This window comes from Centroberyx gerrardi, chromosome 13 (genome assembly GCF_048128805.1).
Source record: "Centroberyx gerrardi isolate f3 chromosome 13, fCenGer3.hap1.cur.20231027, whole genome shotgun sequence".
Lineage (NCBI taxonomy): Eukaryota > Metazoa > Chordata > Actinopteri > Beryciformes > Berycidae > Centroberyx > Centroberyx gerrardi.
The window spans coordinates 27,991,044-28,007,516 of NC_136009.1; the positions used below are offsets into that span (position 1 = coordinate 27,991,044).

A 16,473-nucleotide genomic window follows, 5' to 3' on the forward strand; every position below is an offset into this window, starting at 1 on the left:
CAAAATGAGATCAAGACAATCATCCCACGGGAGAATGGGATTATTGTCATCAAACAGAAACTGTGGAACCTGTTTTTTTCTTCCTCAATACACAAAAGACAAAAAGAAGACCTAAAAGAAGACCTGGGGCCAGTTGCATAAAGTTAGACCTAGTTTAGACTTAAATCTGACCTTAAGTCAAACTTGCTGTAGACACTTATATTTACCTGTTCCTACTACTTCTTGGTTGTTGTAGATCTCTAATGTGTTTCTGCCTCTAAAGACTCTCTCTTCTTCAGGTTCTTTCCAAAAACCAAAGATTTGCCATTAGAGAGATAAAACAGTTAAAACAGATAAAACAGTTTTATCTCTATGAAACAGCTTCAGTATTTCAACTTCCCACTCTGACAGTTGCCGTGACAACAAAATTCTTAACTCAGGATTAGCCAGGGGGAGGGGCTAACGTTCCTACATCAAAATAAATCCGTAGTAATATTTAAAACAGTCTTAATTAGCCTGACAGTCAAATTAATTAACAGGCTCAGTTTAGCTTTATGCAACTGGCCCCTGAAAGGAATTAAGAACGTAGGTTTTTTTTTTTTTTAGGGTTAGGGTTATTTTTAAAATCTTACAACATACAGGGCTTCAAAGTAGAATTTAAACACACTATTAACATTGGCAGTATGGGAGCAAGTCGCTAAAAAAAACCCCACAAAAAAACAAGAACAAGAAGACCCGCTGGGTGGCAGTGTGACCCCTTTAGACCAGGCTTTGGATGGTGTTACGTCATTCCTTTGACAGAGTTCAAAGGTTACCAGGAAGTCACCCTCGTGTGCTAGACATTTTGCAGGAGCAGATTGCATAGATTACAACAACAACATAGCTTGGAGGAGTCAGCTCGCTAAATAAGTAAGTGGATGTAAATGTGGGGCGTTAGTCGCATGTAGTAACCTGCCGTTGCTGTTATTATGAACCAGAATATTCAGGTTGTTGTAACTGTCATTACTGTTGACACTAAATGCGTCAACGTTTAGCTTGCTGGTTACTAGCTAACGTTAGCTAAGTGCTCGCTGTTTTTCGCCTGTCTGTCTGTTGTAGCTAGTTTTTCTCAGACTAGTGTGGTATCAAAAGTTGAGGTTTTCGTGGTTACAATTAGTTTTGTCAAATGAGAGTCGATGGATGGTAGCTTTAAACCCGCTTCGGCACCCAGTGACTTGATTTATTAGCTAACTTGCTGTTGTGTATGTAGCAGAGACTAACTAGCCAACCAAAGATGATCAAATTTAACCAACTCCACCATCACTTTTACGTGTCTGCCAACTGCGCATTAATATGAACTGCATGACACATGTGGACGAAACCTTCCATATCCAAAAATTCGTCAAAACTAGTTACATGTCAGTCAAAACATGGAGAAAAGCCTTTTCGTGTGTCATTTAAATGATCAGGTTACTGTAGCAGGGGTAGATTAATCTCTCCCATTTATCCTCTCTCCTATCTAAAATATCTTCCGTTATTCGTAACGTCTTGTGTGGATTTGCCCAGTTCTCTTGTATTGAGAGAAGTCACACTAAAATCTGGCAGTGTAATGTTACCTTGTTTTTCGACCAAGGTGCATACCTGGTAGAATATGACTTAAGACATTTAAAAAAAATTGTTGGGATCCACTCTTCAAGTCGGCATACATCGAATATACCACGCAGCATTTATTTCAGTAAAATTTCATTTCTTCTTACTACTTCCGACAAAATTTGTAAATGGGGCTGGTAGTGAGCCAATTCTAAAAAGTTCTAATTTACCAGAGGACTACAACAATTTGTAAAATGTCTGAAGTTATGTTCTGCCAGGTATATGCGTTTGCCGATGAGCAATGTAACATAAAATTACTAGAGTTTTGAATGGAGTTTGGCATTACGTTCTCTCCCTGTAAGGGGTGCTAGGTTCATGGTACTATCAGTAATAATTGTGTTTATCATATTACCAACACTAACTGTAGTGGCCAAATCAGGCTACTGAGAATTGTTTATTAAATAGCAGCATGATTTTTTTTTTCTGCCCCTGTTTTTGAGCTCTATAAAGTGGTTTACTTTTGCAAGGTGCATCCAACCGCAGCTAGAATAATGTTGTTTTCCTCTCATCTTCAGGCCGCCATGTCCTCCTACACCTGCATCAGCTGCCGAGTGGCTTTCGCAGACGGCGAGGTGCAGCGCGCGCACTACAAAACCGACTGGCACCGCTACAACCTGAAGCGCAAGGTGGCCGACATGCCGCCCGTCACTGCCGAAAACTTCCAGGAGCGCGTCCTGGCACAGCGGGCTGCCGCCGAGCAGCAGATCAACGACGCGGCGGTCACAGAGGGCTGTGCCGTCTGCAACAAGAAGTTCTCCAGCGCCAACGCCTACCAGAACCACCTGCAGTCCCACAAGCACCAGCAGGCCGAGAAACAGGCCCTGCTCGCCGCCCAGAAGAAAGTGGAGAAGATGAACGAGAAGAACCTGGAGAAGGGGCTCGGCGAGGAGAAGGCGGACCACGACGCCAGGAACGAGGCCCTGCAGCAAGCCCTGAAAGAGCAGCAGAGGTCCAGCCCGGCCAAGCCAGAGAAGGCCCAGGCTTCAGGAGGAGCGACTAGGCCGAAGCCGGAGAAACCCCCCAGGATGTTGTGGCTGGAGGAGCAGGCCAAGAGGATGGGGGAGAGAGAGGAGGGGGAGGGGGCCACAGCGGAGGAAGGTAAGGAGGTGAAATAATCTGCTGTCAACTTGACTAAACGTACTTCTTACAGGGCTACTCAATTCTTAACCACTAAATGTTTACGTCCTGGGTAAGGCCTCGCCCCAGTTTTCTCACAATATTGTCTGTTGTCCATTTGAGAAAGTGAAAGTGACATCTACCATTACAAAATGTTAGATAGCACAAAGTCAAAACAAATTATGGTAGGGCAAGAAAAAACAAAATCCAAGGTGACGCTGTCTTCTGAAAGTATTACGAAGCCTTTATTTACTCGGCTATTGCATCTTGCCAGTTGGCTTGGCAGCACACCAATGAATAAATTATATATTTGAATTGAATGATGAACTTCAGATCATGGATTTTTTCTCTCCCAAAATTGGATATGTAGCATTTTAGAATAAAACTTGTCATATAGCTTTAGTTCGTTAGATTTACAGACCTTCATCAGTTCGCGCAGTCCAAAAACTGACATGTTTACATCCAAAATAATAATAAAAAAAAATCTTCCATCTTGCAGAAGACTGGGAGGACGTTGACGGGGAAGACGACGAGGACGAGATGGAGGATGAGGATGATGAGGAGGCAGAGGAGGCGATGGATCAGGAGGAAGGAGACGCCACAGCTACACCCGCCCCCCACCCTGCCGCTCTGCCGGGCTCCATCCCCGTCACCGACTGCCTGTTCTGCTCACACCACTCGCGCTCGCTCATGAAGAACGTCGCCCACATGACTAAAGCCCACAGCTTCTTCATCCCCGACGTGGAGTTCCTGGTCGACTTCAGTGGGCTCATTCGTTACCTGGGTGAGTGGGGAGTGTAAAGCTGGAGTCACACTACACAACGGTTTAGGTAGATTATAGCCATAATCTGGCATCATGACTGTTATGTGAAAGTCGGTGTTGGTAAACCCCACCATATACCATGATATATATTGTTACCGTGCAAAATTAAAAGAAATATTGTGATAAAATTCAGGCCATATCGCATTCCACTAGTCGCACAAATGATCTTGAAGTGTGTGAGGGTTCAGGACTTGAACCTCTTGCTGCCCAGTCCAGACCAGAATCATCTCCATTGATTTTTACGACTCAAATCTGATCAACCACTAAAATCTGAATGGAGACTGGCAATAGCCAATGAGAGTTAGCGTGAGAAGGAAAAAAAATACACCAACTGAGGAAAGAAAAATGTACCAGCTCCATGTTTGTTCTGGTTATGTATTATTGTAGCGCAAAAATTTGGGTAAAACTCAGTTTTTCATCCCCAAATCCAACTGGTTGTCAAGTGTGTTCCTCTGTGACGCAAGATTTAAAAAAAAAAAAAACGGTCGGTTATTAGGTGTAATGGCCAATATTTTCAGTGTGTTTAGTTGTATCAGGGGTTCAAAGCGGTTTCCCCACAAGTAGGGCTGGGGTTCGAAAGCATTTTATCGAAAATGTTTTACTCCTCAAATCATTGAGACTAATAATTGTGAGCACAATATCTAGTAAAAATTATCAGGATTATCGTTTTGGCAATAATCGTGCCGCCCTGTTTAGTGGACAATAAGTAAAGTTGATTTAAAAATTTTGATCCTAAAAAATAATAAAAAGATGAACATTTGATCCTGCTTTATGTTCACTAGTTGTGGTGGAATTTTTCCTCCTGAGTTTGGCAAATATTCCATCAATTGAAATCAAGTTGATGCTAAATGTTTTTTTTCTGGTTATGTGAAGAGTAAACATGTTGCTCGAAGGTGAGCTTTGGATATTCAAACGAGAGTCCTTAGTACCGCTGCTGATGCAACAAGCCACCCGCTGGCTTCTGTTGCCAAAGAAATGATGGAGGATTTTCCTAACTTTCTAACCAAATCCAATATTGTTTTCTTTGGCAGGAGAGAAGATCGGTGCCGGGAACGTGTGCTTATGGTGCAACGAGAAGGGGCGTTCGTTTTACTCGACAGAAGCAGTCCAGGGTCACATGATCGACAAAAGCCACTGTAAACTCCTCACAGACGGCGACGCCGCCCTGGAGTTTGCAGACTTCTACGACTTCAGGTAAAGAGAGGCATGTTGCCTTAAATCCTTAGGTTTTTGAATTTATCACACTCACCTCTGCTGTAATTTCTTTTCCTGCATTAGGGTTATTTATATTTCCCAAGTTATATTATAGAATTTAATGGTTTAACATTTTCTATCACGTTGTTTGTGTTTTGCATTTGGAATCTGTTGTTTAATCTAGTTGTGTCTTAGCTTATCTTTTTTTGTTGCGTGAGTTTTTTGGGGGGTTTTTACCTCACCTGCATAGATTAATGATTGCATCTCTTCTTTCTATATTTGTATAAATGCATTTTATCATTGTTCATTAATCACTCTGTTTCTTTGTTTAATCGCTGTGCAAATTAACCTCTATTGGAATTGCAACAACATTGATAGAACTTTCTCCTCCATACCGAAGCCAACAGGAGCCGATGCGACAGGTAGCCATTCGTGCAGCACCGTCTTCACTGTCACCTTTTTGTTTCTTTGCCAACAGGAGCAGCTACCCCGACAGGAAGGAGGGAGAGGATGCTGCGATGGACGATGAAGAACTACCTGACGACAAGAACCTGGAGTACGACGACGAAACGCTGGAGCTGACCCTCCCCTCAGGTGACGGGACTTTATTAGTTATCGTAATCAAGTTAATAGTGTGACATGATCCACGGTACAGAATACAGGGTTCCTACACGGGTCAGGGAAGTTTGAAAATGTATGGACAAAGAGTTTGGCAATTTCCAGGTCTAAGTTTGGATATTGCACAAAAAAGCTTGGAAAAGTATGGAAAAATATTGTACTGTCCCGATGTACATATGATTATACAGTGATGTGTAATGTGAGTGATGCAGGGTAGTTAGTAGGGGCAGCCGGCATAAATCATATTATTATCATATTGAACACCAAAATCTTCAAAGCAAATCAAGGTCTGGAAAAAGTATGGAATTTTGAAATTGAAACTGTGAAGGAAACCTGATGATAGTAAACCAGTAAGCTTAAAGTTGATGTTCAACTTTCCTTTTATCGCCACACAGCTGGTGGAATTCATTTCAGTAAGGATGGAAAACTTCTCTGACATTTACAACACGTAACAAACTTTATAACAACAAAGTTCATGAACGCAGCAGAGGGACAAAGTGTAATTACAAAGTGCAGCAGTGCCAGGAACGTTTTAATGGTGCCAGTGTTAGACATCTTCTACCTTCTGGAACTGTCAACAGCTTTGTGTGTGTGTGTGTGTGTGTGTGTGTGTGTGTGTGTACTATTTAGTATGCGTTTCCAAGTGGTACCTATTGCATAGTTGCTGCACAAAGTAGCTTTTGCCGTCTCATTTGTATCTTCTTAACCTCTATATAACCCGCACATTAAATGCTCTGACATTGGCTGACTTATCCTGGGATCCAGACTCATTCGAGCATACTGTCATGTTTTACATTTCAGTCATCCAGAGCGACTTTCTGAGTAAATGAAAGATTTATTTACATCAAATAATACTAAATGAGCAAAAAGAGCATTTATACATATCACATCCCTTTGTGTAAACTCCTAACAACTGACTGACTAACTGGTGTGCCTGGGCATTTCCTAGTCTTGTTATACTTTTCTCATCCTTCTTGAACTTACACACTACTGTAAGGCACGTAGTCCAGCACCAGCCTTAGGTTTGAAATGTGAACCAGCGTCACTCTACCCACAGTTCCCCAGCTCATCACACATTTGGCACCCACGTCCTTAGAAAGGAAATAATAATTAGCACCAATGACTTCATTTAGTTTGTTCTGCACCATTCTGACCTTCCCTGTTGTAGTTTGTTACTCCATTGAATCTACTACCGTTGTCCTTTGGTTTTGCCCCACCACACGTAAGCATGCAACCCATTTGGGATCCTGGCCTATAATTTTAAGGGGCACTAATTCAGATTTTTACTGCCCCATAATATACAATGACCATAATATATCTGCAAGGGTTGATCAATACCATTGATGAAGGCTAAAAAGCCTCATTCTCAAGCCAAAAAAGCAAATGACATGACAGTATTATTCCAATATTTAACATGGTGATAATGAAAAACCTTTTCACTAGATGTTTCTGTTGGACTAATTGGCTAGCTTACTCATTAGGAAATGCGTTAGGAAGATGTGACTTTATGTGCACATACCATAACAGGATGCTTCCATCCTTCCTGCATGTTCTTCCCCAGGTGCTAAGATCGGCCACCGCTCCTTAATGCGGTACTACAAGCAGCGGTTTGGAACCCAGCGGACGGTGGCGCTGGCCCACAACAGGAACGCCGTGGGCCGGGTCCTCCGGCAGTACAAAGCCCTGGGCTGGGGAGGGGACATCGGTAAGGCTCGACAATTGTTTTTTTCTGATGTTTTTGGGGGCGGTTTGTTTTTAATATAATGTCTAGAGAGAGAGAGTTAAGCATGGCATAGGTTAGCACGATACCAGGCTAAAATGGAATATCGGTATCGGAGATTTTACCCAAGACTAAAATCTGATACCGAAAACCATGAGTAACATGTAAGAAATAAAAGCAAACTGTCTTGATTTTATGCATTTGTGGCACATAGAAGCCTGTATTTCTCAAACAGTGGGAAAAACAAGGATTTTATCTACATTTTTTCCATTGACCCCAAACTAAGGAAGTAAGCCTGCACTGTTCAGTAAAAGTAATGCATCGGTTCAGTACTGGCTGATACTTAAACTTTCATACTCGTATTGAAAAATCGCATCGGTGCATCCCTAATTTGGTGGGGGTGTAAGTGCATTGTATAAGGATTTGAACCAGTCTGACTGTGTGTATACCCTGCCTCCAAGAAGTCGCAGGAGGTTCATTCGTAGGTAATTTTGTGTAGCCAGACCTCCGTGTCAAACAAACGGAGGTCTCAAGAAATTCAAGCAGAACAGTTGGATAGAAAAGGGCGGAGACGCTGTGCGCTGTTCTCATTCTTCAAACCGCTTCAAACCGCTTCAAACCAATAACATTGCGTTAGGGCAGAGCCTGGCACCGGACAGAAAGACAAACCAGAGGTGCCATTTCGTGGGTGTGTGTGTTTTCAAACTGTGAGCCAGAGCAGCCGCTCCGAGTTTGAAAGGTCTCGTTATCCAACATTTTCCGATGAGAAGTTCCCCAGATTGTGTTGCGTTGTACCACTAGCTCAGCTCCTGAGGAAGACGAGGCAGCAGAAACTTTTTTCACATGGAACTGGAGTTCAATAGTTTCAGTGCAAAGCTGAATTTCCTCGGTTCATCTGATTCTGACCCTGCGATATTGCATTACCCCCAGTTTGATTTATTGTGTTTACTTTAAGGAATACAAGGAATGAAAAATCTCTTATCGCTTCACAGGAAGTCTGACTCTTACAGGCTTTGTCAGCTTTTGACCCCAGGACCTCAATTTTTCTATTATGCATCGTTTTCTCTGTTGTGTTTTGAAGACGTGAGTACAAGCTCAGATTCAGTCCCCTACTCTGGAGATTGCAGGGTGTTGGCAGTTTTGGTTGATTATTAATAATGCTGCTTTGGCGTTTGTTCATCCATTCCACCAGCTTCCTCCTTCTCTCCCCCTTACCCATTGGGTTTTCTTCTGTGGCTCAATGGGTAGAGCAAGGCACTAACACCGCCAGGGTTAGCGGTTCCATTCCCATTAGAGCCACCCATGCTTTAAATGTATACACTCATGAAAAGCATACATAACAAAACACACATGTAATCCTTCCCCTCTCTCTCTCTCTCCTAGGCAAGAGCTCCTTCCATCAGAACCAGAGAGACATGCAGTACGTTCAGAAGATGAAGTCAAAATGGATGCTGAAGATGGGCATGAACCACAATGCCACCAAGCAGAACCACTTCAGAGTCCAAGTTATGTTCTAACCTCGGACCGGAAGGGAACCGAACAGGGCGGGAAATGCAACGGGGGGGGGGGGCTGCTGGATTACAAAGTTCAGCAGTCACCTTCACCATTTTCCAGCCAACAAGACTAACAGAATCGACTGCGATCTCCAAATGATGGTTGGTTACCTGGCAAAGTGGCGGGTAGAGTAGGCAAACTTAACAGTCACAGCCAAAATTGACCAGCGTTTGGTGTCTGGTGTTAGTTTCCTACCCTCTAAGTGAGGATGTGATATCAGTGGACTTGTCAAAAGCACCTCAGACCTCAGATCTTGGCTTGTGCTGCGTTCCATTCAGAGTCGGAAGTTGGGAAAACTCCAGGCGGAAGGTCGTAATTCCAACCTCGGTGCGTTCCAGTGATCCAGTTCAGGAAAAACCTGGAGAAAAAACAAAGGATGAGATTTTCCTGACCCAACATAAGATACTGTTCCCCATGCAAAAGCTAATGTTATGTCAATGATATTTGACAATGTTAGTAGGGCTGAACGATTTAGAAAAAATATCTAATTGCGATTATTTTGACTGATATTGCAATTGCGATATGATTTGCGATATTAGAGGGAATGATAATTTTTACATCATTATTCTCATTTTCATTGAAAAACGTATTAAAATGATTATGGTGTGATTTTTGCGGGGATCTGTACCAAACAAAGATGTTTTCTTAAGTCTGTAGAATATGATGTGTAGGCCAGGACATCTCTGCAGCACGACAATATTTCATTTAAAATGGTGTTTTGACACACATTTCGCCTTTAACAAATATTGCGCCTCCTGCGATTTGAAAATTGCAGTAGGCCATATTGCGATTTCGATAAAATTTCGATTAATTGTTCAGCCCTAAATGTTAGCCAGCTATTTAGCATAGAATCTTGAAATTAAATTTATATTATTACATGTTTCCCACACAGTTGTTTTTTTAGATTTGAGGTCATTCAGTGCTGGAAATCCAACTTAAGTGGATTTTAAGGATTCTAAACCTGATAAAAGTAATGCGGTGTAGTGTTTACAGTGTTTGTCGCCATGTTGACGTGACGTCAGGTAACTGCAGCTCAGAAACCCAGAGGATAAGAAATCGTGCCGGACTTCCGACTTGAAAGGCCGTTCCATTACATTTGTCAAAATTTCTGACTTTACGACATCTGTGGAACGCAGCGTCAAAACACGGTGTGTAAAACATTAGGACAACCGGCTCTCTCCATGAAATTGACTTGATTGATCAGGTGAATCCAGGTGGACGCTATGATGCCTCATTGATTTCACCAGTGTCATGAAGGGGAGGTGGAGATGAAGGGGACTACAGGTTAAAAAAAACAATTTTAAAACCTTGACAACTGAGATATGGATTGTGTAAAAGCTCAATATTTGGGAGGTGGTCTTACTCTTTTGGACTCTGTTTAATTAAAACACTCACTTTCTGCTAAAATAATGACAGGATTACATCAGTACGATTCAACCTGCTGTTAATAATAAGAAAATAAAGATGTATTTTATATGCTATTGGATACGTGTCAACCTGTAACAATTCATGGTTGCTATATATTTTGAAAAATATATTTCACTCTTAACCTTTTCAGATGGAAACCTCCTCATTCAGTGTTGAAATTCTCGAGAAAAAACTGTTGTTCATGACTTTGACAGGCAATGGACTTTTTTTTTTTTCTAATTTTTGATGGAATACACTGCAGATGGAACACATTAAAAACATTTTACCACTCAAATGACTTTGCAAAATCCTTAATTGTTTGAAAACCTCAAGTTATCTAAAAGACTATATTTAAGTGCTCTTTATGTCTATAGCTAGAGGTCATGTTCAGCAGTCACACTACAGTGATTTAGATTGACTTGACAACTGCCATTAATCTCTGCAAAAATGTACATGGCTCTTTGGCTGATTTGGTAGAACTTAGAAATGCTCATCCATTGGAAAAGTATGAAGCCATCAGTAACTGTGATCGAAGTTTCCTGGCAGCACACATGCGCTTAGTGAGTGATGCATTTAATTTTGTTTTAGAGGAAACTAAACATTGCAGTGTCAATCACAAGTAGGCTAGTTATACATAGCTGTGTACATAGCTGTATCTGCAGCCTGACTGCAGATATTTCATTGTTGGTGACTTCAGAATATACTAATGCCATGTTCATGTCATATCAGAAGAAGCTAAAGAACGAGATGCATTCATGTGCTGAACTCACTGGAATGCCCGCATTTAAAATCATTTTTATGAATTAATTTATAATCAACCATAAACAAACTGCAGCAGATATTACTCGCTACTGTGATCATTATGATTTTTCTTATCTCGGGCTGCCAAAATCAGCGGATTCGCTGCAGTGCTTGCCAGTGATACAAACGGTATTTTCAAATGGTATTTACCACCTAAAAGCTGACCTGCACAGCATTTTCAAGGAGGAAGCTCATATCTACTGTCGTTCCAGTTTGACCTGAATGCAGAAAAAGTTTAAAGACAAATTGAGCTTGCAACACCTAAAAGGGTAAAGAAACAGTTTGCTGGTTTGACTTTCCAGATTTATGGGGAAAGTGAATGAATGCTCTCCCCTCCCTTATTAGCTACCGACGAGGAGCCGTTGAGCAAGGCACCTAACTCCCCCAGTTGTTCCAGTGCAGCTGCTCTGTGGCCGACAGTAGAAGACAGTGGGTGTACTGGGCAGCTCCCAGTTAATGTGTAGAACTGTATGAATGTGAAGCAGAGCGGAGCTGGAAAGAGGAGTATGATGCTCAGTAAACCTTCTCTGGATAAACAAAGTAAAAAAAACAGGAAACTTGTCCCATGGTGCCTCTACATAATGCATTATCTTGTACGTCTGCATTCACAGAATACATTATGCCCTTCCTGTCATCTACGTTACAATACCTAATAGTATTGATCAAGGGCAAGTGAGGTTTCAGTCCCCCCAATTAATTTTGCTGACAAAAGTCAATGCAGCGGGTAAAGGGCCAGCCAAGCCGCAAAGTAACTCACTGGTTTTCACCCTTGACCTTTCACCATGGGTCAGTTACCAAGAGTGCTGCCCTGCGTACTGATTTCCCCAATTTATCTTTGTGTCAGGAGCTCCTTAAACCTGACCCAGCCATTGCCTGCCAAAGCAGAGAAACACTGACAAGAACACCGAGTTTATGAAACATTAGGAGCAACTGCACCAAATAGACGGATTCCCGATGAAAGCGATGATCCCTTATTCATTTCACCTGTTACAAAGATGAAGAGGAGAACAGTTAAAGAAGGATTTTGAAGCCTTGAAAGCTGCATGAGGCAAAGTTGCGCGTTGGCAATACCCAGAAATCCTGTAAGGTGACGCCAGTAAACGTCACACAGCTCGCTCATGTTTACCAACCCGGCCGGTCCGTGATGCTTTATACCGAAGGAAAGCAAAGAGACGAAGAGAGGAGAAGATCTAACGCTGGTGAGTCCAGCTTTCTCTGGACGGAGCGCTGCTCACTGCCGGGCGAAGTAGACTTCCTTCCTTCATAGGGACGATACACTTATCTCACAATACGATTTGATACGCGGTATGTGGTTCACGATTTGATACAACCAAGATAAGATGTAATAAATAAAAGTTCAATGACAATAAAGTCTGACTGTGCAGAATTCTGTTTATTTCTGAGCCACAAATCTTTCTAGCGATGCCATTGGCTCGCTAGAATGTAAACAACAATTTAAGAATGTCATTACAAAGTGACAATAATATAATTTGGATGGAGAGCTTGTGAAACTGTGATGGTCAAGAGTCTCATTAGTGATTACTACAGCAGAATAACATGGAGCTAATATCATGATTCATTTTTCTGCCCCGCGATACGTATTGTCACATTTTTGTATCGTGATATATTGAACTTCGATATATCGTCCCATCTCTATTCATGAAGGTACTTGTAGAAGAAGAAGGGATCTCTGGGATCTCTGACACTAAAGCTGCAACAATAACCACATCTCTGCCATACCAGGTATTAAGAGGCTTACCACAGGGTTGGGATAAGTTACGGCCATGGCAGATGTTGTTTTTTGGATTGAATTGCTAGTTTTCTCTTTTTTTGCTGGGTAATGTCACATGACGTAGATAGTGTGTAACCTTTCCTAAACTCATCTGGTTAGAGAGACCGTCTCTCAACGGTGTCCTTGAGCAAGACACTGAGTCCTTACAACAGTGATCCAACCTATATCCAGTTCCTGTCTGTTCTAAACAGCCGGTGTCTGGTCGCTCTTTCCTGGGAAAGATCCTCTGCCGCACAGGAAGTGATGCGTTTTACGTTTCTGCTTTGTTTGGAATCAACAGAAGAAGAAGAACTGGGTAGTTAGCATGAGCAGCGATAGCCACCATGGCTGAACAGACAAAGAAAAGAGAAACTCAAACTGCAGCAACATAAAATTAAGGTAAAAGAAAGAGATGAATCTCTCAGAGAAAGACGAGCTGCTGAAAAGGAAAGCGACCCTCTTCAAGTCAAAACCAGAGCGAACATGGCCGTCGCCTTTCCAAGATCAAAAGCACTGAAAGATGAGAAGGGAGGGTGAGGAGCGATGAAGATGTACTAGTGGACTAGTAGGTCTTGCTATCGTATCGGTATTGCTATCGTTTATCAGCTGCAGTCTTTATTATTATGTTGGTCAGTGGCGACACTGAGAAAACACCAAAGCAATGGCCGCTGATCACCAGAGGTGTCGTCAAAATCAAGAAAAACAAAACTCGCAGATTATCACTTTACAAGTATAATATCGCATAAAAACAAAAACATGTTGGTAGGAGCTGCTCCATATAGCTCCACAGTCAATGCTGACTCCATTTCATCGTCAGGAACGGTGATGCTTCTTCTTTCCCCTTATGTCAGATTCATCAATGACTTTGAGCCTCGTACGGATGATGTCATCGAAAGCCAATCGGGCTCTGACAGGATGCTGAGCCGCCCCTTTAATGAGCTCAGTCACTCCATTTGTTTGCGGTCCTCCACTTTATCTTTGGCAGGCTCTCACTTCCTTTTGTAGGCCGGGAGAGTGTTTGTGGCTGGATGGTTTTAGGGGTTTAGGGCACTCTGCCCGTAGTACGCCGCCGTTTGACAGCGCCGACAGGAACAACGGAGGAGGGGGGAGGGGAGCGGAGGAGGGGAGAAGCCCTGCAGACAGGCCGACGGCGAGAAGGAGACTAATTGATCAGGACGAAGTGGGGAGAGAGACAGGGCAGATGGCTGAGAGGCATTAGCACTGTGGAAGTCATGGGAGGAGGTGATTCTTCTAACTCGCACTAGGGTTCCACTGATTTGGGTTCCTGACGGCTGATACTGATATTATGTGGAGTTAAAGGTCCCATATTATTCATGATTTTGTTTTCAAATATACTATGAGTCAGGTTATGAATAATGCATTTCATGATGTTTTGCAAATAAATGTAATTTAGTTAAAAGTTGAATTGAATGAATGTGAAGTCTAAGTCATCGCAATACTGAACTCTGATTGGCCAACAGCAGCATCTCCTCTAATTTAAATGAGGTAAACCTGCTGCGTGGAGGCTTTCCAGTTCAAATGCTGCAAACTGGACCCTGATTGGACGGATTTCAGTCATTCTGAACAAGGAATATTAGAGAAAAACTGAACAGAAGGCAGTTGGATAACTCTGCTATACCAGAGATACCAGCAGAGAAACAAAAGGACAAAACAAAAACAGTATATATGAAATACACAAAGCATGAAAAAGCATTGTGTTCCACCAGAAAAGCAAAAGGGAAATAAAAATTTGAACATTTTCATGCCAAACAAATCCCCAAATTATTTTTTTTTTTTACAAGGATTCAGTGTTTCCCCACAGAAATGAACTCTCGGCAGGGTGGAGAAGCCTCTGAAACAGCATTTAGTTCATCATGGGACACTAAAACTCTCCACTGAAACCCATAATAAGGCAGAGGGAGGCAGGTTTCATTGCAGGTTTTACAGACTGACACTCCATCATATCGGTGGTGGACGACACTGACTGGCCAATATCTGATTTTTATTGAAAGGCCAATATTGGCCCGATATATATCAACAAACTGATATATCGATCTAATCCTAACCAGCACGTTCCTAACCAATCAGGATGCAGCAATGTCATCTGTCATCAAACCAACGAGGACCACGTTGGAAACAAGTGTTTGTGTGCTTTTATGTGTTATCCTCTGGGTTGTACTGCTGTTTGTACTTTTTTATACCCAATAAATCAATCAATCAATCAATCAATCAATCAATCAATCAAACACACAAATATTTCTGTGAAACATGTCAATATGGGAATTAGTCACTTCCCCAGAGTTACAGGTTTTTGTTGTGCTTTTTTGTAGTTTTTGTATTATCTCTTTTTTTTCCTGTATGTATTGCTGTTCATAAACCATCCATCCATCCATCCATCCATCCATCCATCCATCCATCCATCCATCCATCCATCCATCCATCCATCCTTTCCGTCTACCTCTTGAATTGTATAAAACTGAATCCTTTATATTGTAGAAATACTGAATGACAAACTTCAGATTCTCGTTTATTTTTTCCCCCCAAAATGGATACCAACAACCTTCATTCTTAACTTCCCTCTCCATCCAGGGCCGTTTAAAATTCCTCCATTTTGTTCCTATTAATTCGGACACAGTACATCTTAACCGCTCCCCCCAAAAAAACTTGTTGAGAAGCAGTTTACCCTGCCCTCCCTGCTCTAAGCACGATCCCGATCTCCCTCCGAGCCCTGGGGGCCTGGTATTGATCGGTGCCTCATAGGTAGTGATTGGACATGAGTGGGTAATTTCCTTTGCTGCATTAGAGTCCATTACTGGCCCGCTCCCCGGAAAGCGATAGACATCCTCAAAAAAAAAAAAAAAGGCAGATTCTTCTTGGAAAAGCAGTCTCCTTCGACAAATGATGCGCTGAGGCTCCTCGAACTTTATTATCCGACGGTCCATTTGGAGGTTGATAATGAGATATTAGGCTACGGTGAAGTAGTTCAGGGCATCAATTTCGATTTTTTTTTAGCCCTTTTCTAAAGCCTAGAATATGGCCTAGTTGGAGAGATAATGCTTATGTTTATTTGGCTAAACAAATCTGTTCAATGGAAATCTTCACTGAAAGAAATGTATTATTTTTATCTCAATTCATCCAGGGAAGATTCCCACCTTGGATTTAACCAGTACAACCAGTCTTCTACTGGTGGCTGTATTTGAGGGTTGAATGCCTTGCTCACAGGCTCCTCAGCAGTATTTATGAGGCAGGGCAGATCATTACTCATTCACTTCTCCTGGCTCAGATTGTTCCACTCTGGGGATCCGAACTGGAAACCTTCCCGTCATAAACTCACTCCTCTCATGTTCTCCTGATTCCTCTTACTGCACTCTGATTCTTCTTCATGGCACCCTGGTCGTTCTATAACTTAGTGTGGATATCATGTATATATTATAGCAGGGCTCTCACCTTGGCACTAGAAGGTTTTGTCTGACATTTTGGTCAAAATGACATTTATTCCTTCATATAAGTAGCTGTGCAACCAGACCTTAACATGTGGGTGATGTTAGATGCTTAAACATGTTTTCAAATGGGTAAAAACATGCAATTTGAAATGGTTACATTAAATTTGATCTATTGGATGTGAAACAGCATCTCAAATCTTCTCTGAATGCAGATGGAAACGCATAATCCAAATCTTATTGTTGGTTCAGGCTCTAATCTACACTACAGTGAGGTGATGTTGCCCCAGTTAACGCCCCATAGTCAAATATGCTTTTGATTACAACTGTTTTGGGGCTGTAACCATATTTTGCACTCCTATACTGGACTATCAGTATAGCAAAACATCAACCTGTAACAAACTGCACCTTATATTGTGTA

At 42.0% G+C, this 16,473-nt stretch overlaps 2 protein-coding genes across 3 annotated transcripts in view; both read left to right on the forward strand.

The window, feature by feature from the left end:
• LOC139909956 (tripartite motif-containing protein 16-like) overlaps positions 1–16,473 on the forward strand; it is a 56,810-nt gene that overhangs the window by 3,306 nt on the left and 37,031 nt on the right. The gene's annotated exons all lie outside the window — the stretch shown is intronic.
• Positions 795–10,324, forward strand: znf622 (zinc finger protein 622). Of its 2 annotated transcripts, XR_013507131.1 has the most exons (8): positions 795–888; positions 2,124–2,706; positions 3,224–3,508; positions 4,579–4,741; positions 5,220–5,335; positions 6,921–7,064; positions 8,463–9,089; positions 9,466–10,324. XR_013507131.1 is itself a non-coding variant. In XM_071897138.2 (7 exons), exons 2-7 carry the CDS (start codon positions 2,130–2,132, stop codon positions 8,594–8,596), a joined length of 1,419 nt encoding a protein of 472 aa, XP_071753239.2. In that variant the 5' UTR covers positions 795–888; positions 2,124–2,129; the 3' UTR covers positions 8,597–10,324. The 2 variants fall into 2 exon arrangements, 1 of the variants encoding a protein (XP_071753239.2); XM_071897138.2 differs by having other exon boundaries at positions 8,463–10,324.